This window comes from Coregonus lavaretus (genome assembly GCF_964263955.1).
Source record: "Coregonus lavaretus genome assembly, contig: HAP1_SCAFFOLD_640, whole genome shotgun sequence".
NCBI lineage: Eukaryota > Metazoa > Chordata > Actinopteri > Salmoniformes > Salmonidae > Coregonus > Coregonus lavaretus.
Genome location: NW_028161204.1, coordinates 89,413 through 107,248, shown reverse-complemented (window position 1 = coordinate 107,248; position 17,836 = coordinate 89,413). Strand labels below are relative to the sequence as shown.

General features: G+C 41.9%; 1 protein-coding gene across 1 annotated transcript; it reads right to left on the bottom strand.

The window, feature by feature from the left end:
• Positions 1 to 594: 594 nt before the first annotated feature.
• LOC311121022 (paired box protein Pax-6) lies at positions 595 to 15,643 on the bottom strand (the record flags this gene model as incomplete). The annotated part of the gene is made up of 13 exons (XM_084195564.1): positions 595 to 680; positions 1,910 to 2,045; positions 2,426 to 2,538; positions 2,956 to 3,106; positions 3,245 to 3,327; positions 3,477 to 3,635; positions 7,499 to 7,664; positions 8,173 to 8,388; positions 8,479 to 8,520; positions 8,882 to 9,012; positions 11,566 to 11,589; positions 12,529 to 12,582; positions 15,631 to 15,643. 13 exons carry the CDS (start codon positions 15,641 to 15,643, stop codon positions 595 to 597), a joined length of 1,374 nt encoding a protein of 457 aa, XP_084051690.1.
• Positions 15,644 to 17,836: the final 2,193 nt, after the last annotated feature.

Sequence of the window (17,836 nt, the reverse complement as noted above, 5' to 3'; positions counted from 1 at the left end):
CTGAGTCTCCTCCCCACAGCTCTCCTCTCGGGTGATATGCAACAGTTTCGCCAGAGTCCACAGACCGTGCAAAGTCTGGTAGAAAGTCTTGATTTAAGCAGATTTTTAAAATAGTCATGGCAGAAATCTCTTGGGTTCTCCTTTCCCCAAAACAAACACAAGACCAACATGGTTTTCTAGCAGTCCATCTATCAGTACTTGATCTGGGTTTCTCATCATAACATACACATGGCCATATACAAACACGCCAGAGAAAGACAGAAAAAAGAAACAAGGACTTGGGAAAAAGAAAATGAAGTTTTTGTTCCATAAAAATGTTAAACACTGGGCACTTTACAGAGGTCCATGTTTCTACTTCTTCTTCCCCCACTCTTCCCATTGTTGTTCTCCCCAGTCCTCATATGTGCCAAGAGCTACAGAACAGCACACGGTCCCAGTAGAAACAACCACACCCTGTAGTCCTAGGGCTCTCCCAGAGTCTCTCTCTCTCTCCTCTCCACTCCTCCACTTCTCTCCGTGTGTGTGTGAGACCCCTGCGGAGGGCGTGGTTGGTACAGTAAGGTGGGCAGTTACAGGGTGAAGTAGCTTTTCTCTCTATTGTAGTCTTGACCAGTACTGAGACATGTCAGGCTCGCCGCCTGGGACCTGGACAGGGACAGACACTCCAGGAGAGATGAGTCCTGAGGAGAGAGGGAAGAGAGACACATCAGTCAAAATGGCCCAGTGTCTCTGTACTGTATTTGGTAAAGAGCCTGAAAAATTACCATCATATTGAGAGATTAACCATGACGCAAAATAGGATATTGAGAGGTAAGTGCTGTAGCACATACGTAGCATGCATTCGAGTTGATCAATGCTTTAGCACAGAGTGCACAGCCACAGAGTATAGGTCATTAGAAAGGTTAAAGGTCCAATGCAGCCGTTTTGATCTCAATGTCAAATCATTTCTGGATAACAATTAAGTACTTTACTGTGATTTGGTTTAAATTAAAATGTTCAAAAAGAAACAAAAATAGCTTCTTAGCAAAGAGCAATTTCTCAAGCAAACATTTTGCTAGGACTGTCTGGGACTGAAAACTAGTTGTTATTGGCAAAGAGGTTTGGAACTCTCTTATTGGTCTATTCACTAATTCACTGCCTGGTGATGTCACCAGGGAGGCCAAAACTCCATCCCACCAAAACAGGCTGAAATGTCAGGTGGTCTTTTCAAACAGTTCTTACACGAAAAGGGCATTATCATACTTTTCCCAATTTCACAGTATTATTCCAACCTCATAGTGTGGAAATATATATAAAACACCGGAAATCACCTTTTTTGACTGCACTGGGCCTTTGAGTATTCAGTGATAAGAACTTTAGCACACAGAACAGTAGCTTTATGAATCACAGTGGTTAGCACTTCAGCACAGTTAGCTAGGTTGATTGAAGCATCGCAGAAAGTACAACAGCAAATGAATCAAATTAATTAGTGATTTAGCATAGAGGAAATGTGTCAATGGTCCATTAACCATTCATGACTATGACCAGTATATATAGCCCTCAACAGCAATGTAATGGGTTGGAATTAAAACCTCCGTCTAGAGTGGTTAAAATCCCATTATGACATTGAGCTGGAATGGAATGGGGTGCGTTCATGTACTAAGATTAGAATGTCAGGAGAGAGAAAATGGTGTGTAACGTAAAGGTACAGTATGTGTCTGTTGTCTGATCAAAGAGAAAAAAGAAAATGGCGGATAATGGCGAAATGCAGAGCATGAATTAAGAAAGAGAATGTGTGCATGGCTATGTAGCCCCCCTCTATTTAAAGGTTAGGTGGCAGATGGTTAGTTAGCGAAGAGACTAAACGTGATTTGTTCATTTTCGCTAAAGGCCAAGCGTTTTTTCGGAAAACAATGGACTTTCTGCCTACCTGTTGAGGTGGTACCAGAAGTGGTCATTGATTGGCTGTTCATATGTGCCTGCATATGAGGGGGCGTGTATGTGTCGTAGCTCCGCCCATTCACAGGCGGACTGGTAGGCAGCATGCAGGAATAGGTCTGGCTGGGCTATAGACAGGGAGAGAATAACGTGTATATATTAGCTTAGCCAACTATATACCCTCTTCAGCTCAGCAGTCAGTCAGTCCTTACAGCAATGCCCAACTATGGATATAGACTATTATTTCCTTTAGGCATTTAGAAATATTTATGACTACAGTTTGATTTCTCCTCAACCTGTTATGAGGATTATAAGAGACCAGCATCATTGTACCTAAGAAGGTTGATTACAACTAGCTTGGTAATAATGGTATTTATTGGCTTTTGAAATACAATTTTAACTGTACTATTTGCAAATTTCAGACCACAACACAACCTTGACATTTGTTGACACAGTTAACGCAGACAGAACAGGGTCAGGGTTAGTTAGTATCTGGTTGTCGACTTACTTGCATAGGCAGGTTGTTGGACATGGTAAAGCTGGGCATGGGAGGCAGTGCGCTGTATGTGTTGGTGAGGGCCGTGTCAGGTCTGCCCAACATAGACCCAGATGTGAAGGACACTGAGGAAGAAGGGGAGAAATTTTGGTTAAAATCTGTTGCAGTTCATACATTCAGAGATGGCAGATAGGGAACATAGTGTGAGTAAAGCCACTCCCTCTTTGACAGGTAGAGTGTAGGCCTCCTTGACATTTAGCTCAGGGGATTTTGTGTTTCAGTGCTTACATGCATGATTAACCAATGAATCATTCAAAGTAGCCTATATCAGCAAAAAGTATTCAATCAACTGTCATTTGATTTATATGATGAGTTATTATTCAACTCATCTTTATATCAAAGAAAAATATCCCTTTTACCTATATTAGTCTTTAATTAAGTTGTCTGACATTTAAATGGGTGGTGGGCCTACTGAAATATTCCTAATGTTGACAAGTGTCCCACTGTGGATGGATGGAATGTTCTATGAATGTCGCGCTTACCAGGTGTGGTGGGCTGAGGCATGGTCTGGTAGACGCTGGTGCTGAAGCTGCTGCTGATGGGGATGTGACTGGAGGAGTTGCTGGCCTGACGACGCTGGTTCCGGAGCTTCTCCTCCCGCCTCCACTTCGCCCTTCTGTTTGAGAACCACACCTGCACAACAAGCCAGGTCAATCAAACATTAGTCGCATATTTAGCCTACGCATCGATTCTTGTGTGCCTTTTTCAGACCAAGCAGCAAAATGTTAATTGAATGCAGTGCAATGCGTATTTCAAAATGTGTCCGCTCACCTGTATTCTTGCTTCAGGCAGATCTATTTTCGCTGCCAGTCTTTCCCTCGCGAAAACGTCAGGATAATGAGTCCTTTCAAATTCTGGAATACAATATGAAAACGTATCTTTAGTATAGGCTAACAAACATATTGTTGTCTTTGAATTATGTGTAGGCTACTGAGGTGAATGTTGCTATTCATTCAATAAGACGTTAAATTAAAATATTCATATCGTGTAAATTCAAGTTCACCTTTTTCCAGTGCTTCAATCTGCTCTTGGGTGAACGACGTGCGGTTTCTCTGTAGCTTTCTCTTTAGCTGAAGTCGCATCTGCGTCTCGTCTGAATCCTCCCCATTCGAACTGATGGAGTTGGTGTTCTCTCCTGCACCGTCCTGTGGCTGGCAACCATCTGTAATGAAATCAATAAACAAATATGAATTAGCCTACTACATCTCCAAAATCATTCATTAATATATTGTTTAATTTTATAGTTCTCAAAATAAACTGCAAAAAAATAACATTTCATCCTCGCAATAGCCCATAGGGAATTCATTTGAATTCAATAGTCCTATTATCTTTATATTTTTCCGTTAAAAGCGACCTGTTAGAATAATAAGGAAAAGCTGCCGTTGTAGGCCTAGCTGGCATAAAACACACAGAGGCATTGAATGATGATGGATGAATGATCCAGCTAACATATTGATCTCTGCTTGTTTTCAGACACATCAATAGCCATAAAAGACTGAGTTGTTATTTGTAAAATATTGTGGGGGAAATACCATTGCTCAGCATTGCTGCGTGAACATAGATCCTTTATCACCTCTCAACAATGGAACATGTGCTCAAAGGGTTAAGAGAAATGTGACAAGATGTGGCGAACTCCTTTCAGGCCCTCTGAAATGTTTAAAAACCCAAACTCTCTCCCCCATTTAGGAGCGTTGCGAAGCCTCAATGGCCGTCCCCATATGCGCTTTCGTATAGCCATTGAGGTGACCACCAACACTTGAATAGAAGGAGGTGCTTTTCACAATGAAACAATGCGGTTCGGGGTAAGGGAAACCATTAAACTCTGTGCACACAGCGAGAGGTGGCTACAGCGAACTCTTCGTGGGCAGAATATCACCAGAGAGAAATGGAGCAGCACAATCGGACGAGGCGACAAAAGGATTCTCTCTGTGCTTTGGTGGACTATTGTGCGCACGAGGATCCCGGTCAACAGAGCTTTGAGTTCAGTGTGTTAACCCTTATCCACTAGCATCATTAATCACGTCTCCCGGCCAGCTAAACGCCAGTCAGGATTTCTGTCTTAAATTGGAAACAAATGAGTGAGGAGAGAGCATGCAACCCCCTGTACAAGCTGAATAAGGCCTATCTATTCACGGCTCCTGGTTGTCCGTGGTGGGCCTATAGGGTCTTCAGTTCGAGGCGTATCGACTAATGCCTGTCTTGTTTTTGCACATCATTATCCCTCCGAGAAGTTCAGATGAAATTAAGCAATTAAGGGCTACTTTTGGAGAATGTCGGTTTTTATGTGTGTAACGCTATTTGACCAGTCGTTTCGTGAGGTGCACATGCATACAGAAAATGTTCTGAGTTGACCCATTTAGTTGGGGTAGTCTCGGACATGACAGTACTTACATTGGACTCACGACAGGCTACTCTTCTCTAACGATATCCATAAGCCTATTTAAACAAATGTATAGGATCGAATGTTTTCCACTAGTCTGTTTAGCTATCATTCCACTCCTTGCCACTGCTGTCATGCTAAACATCTTTGGCATATGACACGGAGTACAACGAGTGGAATGTTAGCTAAACAGACTGGTACCCAGGCTAGTTTTCCCCTGGGAGATTCCATAAAACATTTGTTGTAATATTGGAGTATTTGCATAACAACAGTTTAAATACGCACTAAATTAGCATGACATTGCGTGTTATGTAAGCAAATTCACCATAAGGCCCCTGTCATATTTTAGGCTTAGGCCGATAACAATGTAGTAGCCTAGGCTAAATATCCCATGAATTAGACATACTACCACAGACATCTAGCAAGTGCTAAATTATAGCACATAATGATAATTGTCTGGGTTTGTATTGGCTTGAAATGAATGTGTTGATAGGATTATTACAATCAAAATGTATCTTTTTAAAATGTCAAATTTTTTTCTTCATATATCCTGTGTCCACTCAGCGCTTTGTCTTTCTTCTCGAAGGATAATCCACAAAAATGAGTGAATGTGCGGCCTATTATCCCTCCGCCAGACCCACTGACGCTAGGTTTGGGATTTGTTTTCTTTTAAAAAGCGCTGGGAAATAAACTCATTCTTTGGTATCACGGTGTCTCGGGCAGTCGGGCGGAAAAGCAGCCAAAAGAAAAAGCGGCACCTTTCAGTCAACAGAGAGACTGGATCAAAAACACTTAAAAAACCGATTAAACTGAAAGAGAAAGTGAGTGTCTAAATCCTACAGACGGGATTTAGTTCCATATCAGAATGAAATGAGAGAAAGAGAGGTAAGAATTAATTGCCACGGAGTTTTATTCCGCCTCTCTAGATAGAGTTACTCCTTTCAGGCCCTGTCAGACTCCTTGTAACCATTATTTTAGCCACTGTTGCGTAGCTGTTGTTTGACAGGGACCATATTTCGTTCTCCTCAGAGACCTAGCCTTGCCGTATGGTTCAGGCCTAATGAGCCTCCTGAAATGAACTCCTGGAAACAATTCCCAATTAAGTTGGATGTAAATGCCCATGTCACTTTATTTTCAATCGAAGAAACTGAAAAACAATATTGCAATAAGGGCCTAAAAACATTGCCTTAAAGGCCTTTAAAAATGTATTATTATTATTATTATTATTATTATTATTATTATTATTATTATTATTACTAGGCCTATTATTATTGTAATTATGATTAGGCCTGTTATTATTATTAATAATATTAATAATAATATCGTTATTATTAATAGCCTACTATTATTATCAATAATTAAATTAAATCAAACAAAGTGTAAACTGAGTGAATAATTATGCCTAGTTTTAGAAATGGACGACACTGACTTTAAGCTAATAGGCCTAAGCATATAGTTTATTGTACATAAAAAAAATAAAACCTGAACAAAGCTAGTTTAGCCCACATAAGACTAAATCAAAAAGCCTTTATGTTCAAAGCAAATTAAATTCGGTGCAGAAACATATATCGAATTATTACACTGTTTCTCACGAGTTTCTTCCCTTTCCGGCTCTGTATTTCACAATGGTCTATTACAGCACAAAAAAATAACTAGAACATAAACATTTATCTTTGTAACATGCATGTTTTCATGGCTAATCGCCCCGCCTGTCATCCCGTGTCCAGTGGTCTCCTGTGGAACATTTCTCCATCAGTCTCCCCAACTAGACACTCCTGCATGTCACCATAACGAGAGACGAAGCTCTCTCTAATGAGCAATTATACATAGCAGGACCGTTCCCATAACTAATCCTTGCGTGTGAAGGAAAACATTTCTTTGTACTGATATCCCGCACACGGCCCTCAGGCTTTTTTTCCCCGCCAGGAGAGGAGGAAAATGCGGGTTGTTGGATGGACACCTCCGCTGAAATGCCAGGCCTCTGTCACGCACATCCCCATCGGAGACAGTGTGGGCATTGAGACTGCTGATTAATTGGCCGTTCACTAATCGACTACTCTATGATTAATTGGGATTCTTGTCCACCAAAGGCATCAAAGCATGTTGACAATACCTGCTTGATATGCTGACCAATCATAAACGACATCCAATCATCTTAAATTATTGATGCCCAACACGCACTGAAAACTATAGCTTTAAGATGTTTATTGTATAACATATTTGTTATGGTGACTTAGCTTAAGTAACACTACTCACTAATCAGTTACGTCATTTTCGTCTAGCCAGAACCCATGCGTAATGTGACCGTTTAGTCATGTATGAAAGAAGCGAAGATATAGGCCATGGTATAGACCTAGCATGTGCAATATAACGTTCAATCCATTGTTCTCATAACAATAAAAACATGTGTGATATTAATGTTTACATGGACCCTTAGGTCATTTCAACAATGTGGTTTATAAAAACCCTAATACTCCTTCTTCCAAAGTCTAACGGAATGCATTGCCCAATGATGGATTAGTCTATAGGCCCACATTCGAATAATGGTGAGATAATTATATGATTTCACGAATACCGCAAATTCTTTATATCTATAGACTACTATAGGCTTCTTCATTGTCATATTATTAGTGACTGAGGCTCACCTTGGTTGGGCTGCCCTGGGACTGAAGTTCCGGGGTACCATCCGGGCCGTGTCCCCCAAGTTCCTGTCTGACCGTTGAGCATTCTCAGCTTGTCATACATGCCATCTGCGCCCATCTGTTGCTTCTCGCTAGCCAGGTTGCGGAGGACTCTGTTTATTGATGACACCTGAAAGACAAACAAAACGGAACGGTTTGATTAACTCCAGGCATGATTTAAAAATGCGCGCCGCCGCCGGCATAGCGTGTAGGCATGCGAGCACTGTGAGCGTGCAAACGTTAATGTCTATGGTGCAAACGTATACACACGCACGCACGCGCGCGCACACATACGTCACATCCTGACAAGTGAGCTGGAAGTAAAGAGGTAAACAGAGCATTTCCAAATAATATTTGAGAAAAAACATTGAAAATGTGGCTATTATAAACATCAACAAATGCCAATTGAATACATTTATTTTACATGCAGGCCCTATGTGGTGCAAAATTATCTAGCTAATAACGAATTAAATCGAAATCTACAGGTTAACTCATGCTAACCATATGTTTTACATATAACGCAGTGCATGATCTCATGACTAAATGGTTGGCTGCTAATCATGCATGCTTTCCGTCTCTGATAAATCATTTCAGGTTGTAAAAAAATCATGCTCATAACTTACACTCACTGCACTTACACTGGGTATATTGTCGTTGGTGCAGACCCCCTCCGACAACAGTCTGTCGCGGATCTCCCAGGCGAAAATAGACGGGCACTCCCGCTTGTACTGCGCTATCTTCCCCACCACCTCTGGAGTGGCTACCCTCGGTTTGCTGCCTCCGATCGCTCTCGGTCTAATGGAGCCAGTCTCATAGTATCTGCCAAGGATCTTACTCACGCACCCGTTGGACACCTGGATAGAAAACAATAGACACAATTCACATACATTATTTAAGACTAGTTGCGAAATGTTGAAGATTACGTCAAACAATAATAAGCTTACGTTTTCATTTTCCAGCACTTGGACTTTTGAGTCATCATGGGTCTATAAACAGAAAATATGCCTTAAATGGTATAGGATAACAGAGTGTGCACTTTCTAAAATGCAACTATTCTTAGGGGGGAAAGTGGTAGCCTACTTAGGACTTGTTACCCTTCATTTAATTTGAATTGGATATGGAATATAAAGAGAAGCAATTAGGCTTTGTCTGGCCCTTCTTACAGCCAACATTGTTGGAAAACGTTTTTAAATAAACAAAAAGGCTAAAGTAAGGAAAACGAAAAGTTCCACCATGCATCATCTTCTTATATTTATATTTATTTATTTTGTGGTATCTTAAAATAAAAAATAAAAATGACTGAATGCTAGGGTTTCCTGTGCCAGACAGAAAGAATGCCCTGGTCACCTGCAGAATCCTGGAGATGTCGCACGGCCGCGCGCCACTATGAGCAAGTTCGACGATTTTCTGCCTGGTGGTGTCCGGTAGCGGTCTACCGTTAACAAACACACCGCCCAGCTGGTTCACACCGCTGTGACCTGCACGGAGACAAAGGGGAGCCCAATTATAGGCCACTGTTGCAATGTAACAACAAGGTTATGATCACAACAATATGTTCTATAACAAAATAGCAGTGAGTTAGGCAATGCTTTTCCTTTCAGATGGTTAGCTTTCAGAGCAAAGGTGAAACATAAACATTGAAGGGAGGCATTAATTGTGAACAAAACGCTAAATTTAGAATGAAACAGGAAATGCACATAGTCTAATAGTAAAATTATCCCCAAACTGAATATCTAATAGTTATTTATTGTTCTATTGTGATCAACACTTCAGGTCAAGCCCACTCCAGACAATCGTCACTGTAATTCAATAGCCTTGAATCAACATATGCAGGACATCGATAAAGCGTCAACAGCATCCAATGATCTGGACCAAAACATCTCCATCCAACTGAGATTAAATCAGCTATTCAAAGGTGAAATCAGCTATTCAAAGGTGAAATCGGCTATCCAAAGGTGAATTCAGTCATACGCGAGTTGTCCAGCATTATTTCGCCAAGCAAGCCAACCCCAATTTCAGCCTCTTCAAATTCCCAAACTTGGAAATGAAATGCCCATATCGTCCTCACCGCTATTCCAATGTACTATTACGCATCACCTCAACACAAGCACACCAAAATAACACCCATTTAGGTAGCCTCAAATATAACAAACCTCAATAAATGTTATCCAAATATAAGTATTTTTAAAACAATTAATTAATAGGTAGGTTGTAGTCGATAAGGAGGTTCAGTAAAGCAGGGAAAGAGCCAGCAAACCTGAAGCCAAGTGGGACCGATGCCTCCCCGGAGTGCCTTACTGCGCTCCAGATCTCCGCTGCCTTCTCCTGCGCTGCCGCCTGCTACATTGACTCTGGGAGCAGAGGCTCCTTAGCAATAAATAAGCTCCAAATATAGAAGAGGGGGAAAATATGATGAGGCTGGCTGACATTTGTCTTTAAAATAAAGCTAGCTGCACGTCAAGTTTGAGCTTAATTTCTGGAAATAGGCGGAAGTCGCCTCGGATCATGCATGGGAAGGCTAATTGAAAAGATCAGTTGGAGCACTTGTGGCAGGCATGTCACTTTATGACACAGCTCTGCTTTTGAAAAACGCATCGTCACGACAAATAGTAGCACGATAAAACGACCCTTTCTGTCTGGATTTGGATATCACTCAGACAAAATTGGACGCTACTCGTTTACCCTTCGAGGGAGGCTTCGTTTTAAGGTGGCCAGGGGCTACGCGCGGGCACAACAAACGAGGGCGCGCTTGGATTCTCAACATATTAAATCTGACATCTCGGTTTTTTTCCCTTGTTTGTATTTGGCAACAAATCCTCCCAGCCACTACAATCCTGTTGTGTGCAATCAGTGGGCTATCTGCTTGGGAATACGTTGTATGTGCGCTTGTGCCAATTAAAAGCCATGTTTTGAGTGAATATACATCTGTTTAACAGAATTAAACACTTCTCTTTGGCCACTATGTGTAATGATCCTTATCCAACGTGGACCTGATTAATAGCAGATCCATTATCATCCCCTTGCTCTTTGGTAATTCCAGGATTAAGTGGAATTAATAGACTTCCTACTCTCAAATTGGCTTGCCAGCGCCAAGCAGCTGTTCGCTGCGGGTTTACATGGTTGCACCATCACCTCAACGCATTTATAACCATCATATACATCCACGGGATCGATAAAGCCGTCAGATAAGGACATCACATACATTTTCAGCTCTCCAAAGGTTAAGTCTTAATCATGGGCCCAATTCCCCAGGGCGAGATGCGTAGATCTCGCCCGCTGGCGCTGATTATGCGCCTTGTATTCTATTGCTAGTCGACTAATAGGAAAACATATGGTGTCAATTTGGACGCTCCCCTTCATATACACCCAGGAGTTGTTAGCACAAAAGCCACCGAGGCCACGGCGACCTTTAAACTACACATAGAGCCGGGCCCAATGATATCTCCTCGGCCATTCGCACCAGAAATCACAAGCCAAGCCAGGGGTGCATTTCATTAACATCAATCTGGGGCAAAGCAGGAGCAGAGGGGGCAGTACATAGCTTTGATGACGCCTCGTTTAAAACATAATCTCAATAAAGGAGAACTAGCAAGCAATCTGTGATTAAGCCATTTGTCAGCGCATAGAGCAGTGGGTAATGGTGGCCTATATGGCGCATAATGGACTACCAATGTTGTTCAAAATAATATTCAATAGGCTATGTATTTAAAAAATATATGATACAAAATAAATAGGCCTAAATGAAAAATTCCTGTATCAATTGTCCTACTTAATCTGACCTATATTCAAGCCTTTTGTTTTGCATGTTGTCATTTTCCCTTATAGGGAACAATATAATATTCCCTACTTGCATTGAAATTATAACCTACACACTATAGGCCTACAACAAGGTATCAATATGCCTTACACGTGATCTAGCTATAAGTACATTGAATTCAGACAGATTAAAATGTGACTATGTAGGCACGTGTTACAGCACAGGCACGTCATCAAGGTGAGGAGAATAGCAGAGAGGAAATCATTCCACACACCTTCATCACAGATGTCATAGACCTCTAGTCCAGCAGCAAGACAAGAGAGAAAATAACGTTACTTTTGATCCTTCATGGTTTAGTTCATTTCGCCAGTAATTATGTTAGCAACTCATATGGGCCATTATGATAAACAATCCAGACAAATAATAACACACTATAGACTAGAAAGCAATATAGGCCTACACACAGTCTATTTTCCTTTATGGCGCCCATGCAAGACAATATCATGTTTTATCATGTTTTTTGTTGGTGTTGAGTTTAGGCCTATATGTCCAGTTCTACTCTGTTCTTTTTATAATGTGGGCATCTCCATTATAACTCCTGCTCTGTTCATGAGGAGACTAATCTACATAAGACATTATTGATATTCCTCCTTTTTCACGCAATGTCCTTCTCTCCCTTCCCTTGTTCCGCCCCAGCTAATAGTGTATACAGCCTGGCAGTCAGCTCTAAAGCTAATGCAGACGGCTGTGCAATTATTTAATACCAACTCAAGCGGGAAGAAAAATCTCCCCCTTCAACCCAACCCCCTCTACTCTCTCTCTCTCTCTCTCTCTCTCTCTCTCTCTCTCTCTCTCTCTCTCTGTGCACATAGCAGAAAACTAAAACAATCTGTGGAGATTAATGGATGATATATAATTAGACTATAACTGTCAATGTTCAATAACTCTGCGGTCTGGAAGGGGCCGTATAACATGCATTACATATGAACACATGGATAGTGGTAAATTAACAACATCAAGAGCAACACACAATTTTAAACATTTAAACTAAAAACAAACCATAAACTGCTGCAATAAATGATGTGGGAAAAAAACAAAAGAATAAAGCTAATATGTTAGGGGTATGTTATGTTAAGGGAACCATAAAGACAGTAGAGTAGTTGGGGTTGCATGCATTCATATCTCCACTTGCGGTTAGTATCAAAGTTTAAAAACCAAAATATGCAAATCCACTTACTGTTCTGCATCATCGAGGCTACGCCAGACTCCCACGTGGCTTGGCTGTGGTATTCTATGCGTCATAAGGAAATAACAATGATAACAATGTTAGTATCAGCATAATTAGAATGTAATGACTATTCAAAGTTTTGCATTACAATTCACAAATGTTCTCTATTTTTTTCAAATATATTTCTTATTTTTTTCCCTTTTAGTTACTTCGAATTCCAATGCAATTAGGGCGGATACTTTGGTGCAATACAATCATAATGTTGCTCTGTGATTATAAATTCCACATAGCCATAATCCATGTGAATTGGCATATCCCCATTGTATATATATTTTAGCATTAAACTTGCCTGGAAACAGAGTTGACTGTTGGCTTAAAACAATTTAGCCAATCTTAATGTCTCCCTAGGACAAAGCAAAACAGTATATTAGTACAGCCCTAGCGAAGACTGTGTCCTACATTTTACAAGTAAAGCCTACAAAAATTATTATTGAATTATAATTGTAATTAATAAATAGGCTACTATCGATTTGGCGTGTTATTCATATGAGAGCATTTATATTTCTGTTTTTATTTTTATATTTTGGACAGCCTGAAGTTTGAAGAAACGGGCACTTTAATAGGCCTAATTGAAGATGGTAAAGTAAATAAATTAGGTTGAGTTGCGATGGTTGCTATTCGTTGGCACAACCATCGCTATCCGTTGGCACGTGCATGGTTTATTGATCACCTGTTTCTGATTCCTTGACATGTTTTTTCTTCTTCTACTTGATGGCTTATAAACAGGCTTAAACATAAAGCAACCGCCACAGAGGGTATTTCTAGTTATATAAAAATCTAGACCCTCTCGCCTAATGTGTATAGTGACACACGCTGTCTACCTCGCCTCACTGCTCTGCAAAAGTACAAACCAGGAGGGGGTTGAGGCCGGCATTCAAAGCCTGCCGGAGTCCGAACAATGCGCCCCTTTCTACCGCCATACCCAAACCCGGGGCCCGCACAACTCGGCCTCCACAACTAGCAACTCATCTTCCCACTAAACGTACCAACAACTCCAGAATACAAAGAACCGAAGGCATCCACCCCCTCCGGGACCATACACACAACACCTTCTCACTGGCACAGCGGAGCACCGTGACCTCGGTTGCCCGTAGCCCAATGTGGGATTTGTTTGTTTCGTTTTGGGAAATGGAAAAGTAATTTCTTGTTATAAATATCTAGAGGTAATGGTGTAGCTGGTGACGGTTGTTAGGCGGTTGTAAAAAGATACAACAGCTCAGTGGGGAGCTCAATCGGGAAAAGACAAAACGCAATAAAGAACCTATTCAAATGGTCGGTTAAAAAGGAGGCCAGTGAAGGAATAGTCTGAAGTTTCATTTTATCTCTTTACGCAAAATCAACCCTGTTGTGGGCATGTGTGTATTGCACCCGAACCTAGGATTTGGAAACATGCATTGGCTTGAGAAGTGAGACATACAAGTAGGCCTACTTTCTGGAGAAAGTAGCCTATTGCAAAAAAAAAACGTGTTTCCAATGCCATTTTATAATGTATCAGAACACTGTTAACAGTAATAATTGTTTTGTTGCAAACGGAGGAATTTCTTCCTCGTCAGTCCTGTTCTTAGAAGTAGTCTGTCTGAAAACACCCAAAGTGGTTATACACAACTCTTGAAAACAATGCATTTAATTTTTTGCAATGCAAACGCACTCAACTCATTAATTTAGATTCCTCCACATTCATTCCAATATTTTAACTGTGCGTAAAAGCCCACCAATGCAAAATAAATCTCTCAAAAATACACACAACCCCGGAAGTGGCGAATGGTAAAATAATCATAAATTCCTCTCCGCCTTGAAAACAATATTTCTGCTAAATGTTTGGAGAACTGCGATTCAGCAGTGTCCCACTCCCATACCATCTCTTTATAGACATCATCGGCCTAGTTAATCATTTACTTAGGGTCGAAAACTCTGCCGTTGTCGCTGAGGTTAACAAGGGTCTAATCTGCATTTCTTTTCCTTTAGTAGTACCTAATCCGTAACAACAATCGCCTTAATTAAACATGCTTATTCAGGCCGCTGGATCCTGAGTTCACAACATTCACATGCAGAAATACATTACTATCTCAAACAATGGCTCAGTAGGAAGTTGTGAGTACTATGCATTTACATGCACTAAGCATCTTAGTGTTATCGTTAATGTAATATGTTAATTTAACGACACAAATGAAACCATAATATTTATGATTAGTCGAATAGTGAAATATAGGTCTAACTTTCAGCTACCTTCGTTTGACAGTTTTATTGATTTAGACTCAGTGAACGTGAAACTATCTTTATATTTTTAGAGTTGTGCAGATATACTTTCTATGTTGACAAAAAACATAAATATGACAAAATTATAATAGGCTATGTATTTAGCCTATTAGTATAAATGCTTTGTTTTATTTTATAATAATTGTAAAACGTTTTTGTAGTATTTTAGTAAATTGTAAGCACGCTTAAATTCGTGTAGTGATAACTATTTCTGCACAATACTTCACTTGCTTTGAAGAAAAGTACAACTTGAGGTATATTTTCTTTGGCACGCAAACAAGAGAGAAAAATGCGTAGGCCCAGCGTGTACTTGGAGCGTTTTAGAGAAGGCGCTTGGGTGACTCGGCTGTCTATGACTCAAACTGACACCATTCCTCAACGGGTCATTGCTCCCCATTCTCCATGATGATCACTGTCTTGGCCTAACGCGACTTTTTACTCTTTGCTGTCATAAATAAGCATTAAGCTATCCGTAAACACCAACACAACCGATCATTAAAGAGCACATAAAATAAACAGGAAAGCCAGCCCCAATGCCGCTTCAAATCGCACTCTACAACTCCAGAGTAGGAGTTGAGTATCAGCAGCCCAGTAGAGGCTATACTTACTGCACAAACTCCAACCTATAGCCTAGCTATAATAGTCGGCAGCCTGGAAGATGCATATTGCGCAATAATAATAATAGATTCGTTTTCAATTATTGATTGTTCTGTATTAAGTTATGTGTGTTTGCAGGGTTGCAGTCTAGGTTGAAATGCACAGACAGTATTTTACTGAGAAGATATCCACTCTCACCTTTTTGAGGCATCCTGCGCGGCTGTCAAAAGTCCTTGTCAAATAGTTCTCCGCGCCACAGAAAGAGAACAAATGCAGGGCAGTCTCTTGTTGTAGTTTTTCAGTAAGAGGAAAAAATAGTTTTCCAGTGATCTTCAGCGGAGACGGAAGGGATATCCCTGCGAAGGAGACAGAGATTGACAGTGAACTCAGATGTCAGGACCGCGGAGTGAGCGAGATTGTGGGCTCGTGTGAGTGAGCGAGATAGCGAATGAGAGAGGGGAAGAGAAGGAGAGAGCGAGAAGGGGAGGGAGGGAAAGAATGGGAGAAGTAGAGGGGGTTGGGGGCTAAGAGAGAACACACCTATGCTGATTGGTGATGGTAGAAGTGTATTACTGTATGTGTTCCTGGTCTGCTGTGCTCTGTGCGTTTCCTCGACCTCTGTCATCATCGGCCCCCACGTAAACACTTCCACCCCCGCCAAAGCGGGAAATGGGGCCGAGCGAGAGAGAAGAGAGACCCATCTCCCCAAACCACTAATCAGCAGACACATACAAACACCCTCTTTCTTTCTTTCTTTCTTTCTTTCTCTCTCTCTATCTCTCTCGCTCTCTTCCCCTCGCTATCTGAACATTGCCTGCCCTACTATGCAAAGCAACTGGATTGCCTCGGAGATGCCCATTGGATAGAAAGCAAAGGCCCGGTGGGTCTCAGCAGAGGCCGAGTTGGTTCCGTGGTGGTGGGAATCTCAGGCATGTTTTACAGCTAAACCTGAGGGCACGACGCTGGGAAAACTGAGGATGTACACGCATTTTCAAGCAGTCAGCTCCATCAATGGATCATTCTTTCCACTGAGCTGATTTCAAATCGTTCTTGAGTTATCGAGCGTAGGCTAGGCCTATTTCCGTGAGAAAGTGGCCTACACATAAATGTTTTCTTTTGTTTTAGGCGTATTGCTATCGTGCAGCCTCTATATTCTTTACCTTACTAATTTGTCCAATGCAATCTTGGAACAAACTTCATATTTACTTTGGGTCTGCATGAAAACAAACCGTTTCTGAGTTTCTGTCAACAGCTCTGCATGGCTGTTTGCAATGGTTGCGAATATCTCCCTGGAGTACATAGTGAGTTGGCCCTTGGTGATCAGGGCCACTACTAATGACAGATGAGCTGAGGAGGGCTCCCCCATTGACAGCGGTGGCTTTTAAAGGGGAAACTGTTTACTTTGTGTATTAAGTGCACTTGTAAATTACCACTAATGTAGCCTACTGGCTGAAAACAAACGCAAACTTTCCCCACGTGCCTTTGTTGACTGTTTGGTATCACCTTCATTGACTGCTCAGCCTGTCATGGACATTGTAAACACACAGACACACACACCGTTCCTCGCCATGCGTAAAGGGCCCCTGCAAGCTCTGCTGCTTTTTATGGACGCATTTGCAAGGCAAGGTGACGTCACTCCTATGACCTGACAGCAAATATCACGCGTAAATAAAGTGAGGCAAATGACTGGTCAGCAATGACCACACGCTCCCTAACTGCGCGGGTTTAATGGCCGGCCATTAGGGCACACCTCAGCGCACCCGAAAGCAACCCCTCCGAGCCCGTATTGAAGCTTACACTCGTAGCTTGCGAAGCACCAGTCTCAGTGCTGGGAGTCCCCGTCGCTTATTCCAAAGGACCAGGGCCGGTGGAGGCTGTTTGGATGTGTGGAGCCAACCAAAAGCAAAATTGGGGTACAAAAAAGGGGGAGACGGAGAGAAGGAGGAGGAGAGGGGGATGGGATGGGGCCATTTTTTGGAGAGTGCAGAGCATGAAATGAAGTCATGGAGGGAGGCCTACACTTGACTTCCTTTGACGTGAAAAAGTCAGAGAAGTCAGAGCTCATCAATAAACTACCTCGGAGGTGAAAGAGGGCTCCCTGACAACCATCACATTCCTAACTGCGGGTTCAATGAGGAGACAAACGACGCTGCCTGAAGGGGGGGGGGCGGCGGGGGAGGGGGGGGGGGGGGGGGGGGGGGCGAGGCCTGAATGGGGCCCACAGTGGGCGCGCGAGATAATGAGCCGCGAGGACCAGCACAAACTGTCACCCAGAGTCCTGCGGTGAGGAACAAGAACAACACTTCGGCCAAAACTTTCTCCCCAAACAAGCTGTAAACTAACCCACCATTTTGTCCCATTTCTCCTCCACTGTGTTTAGTCACTGAAGCTGGTGGCCTATTCG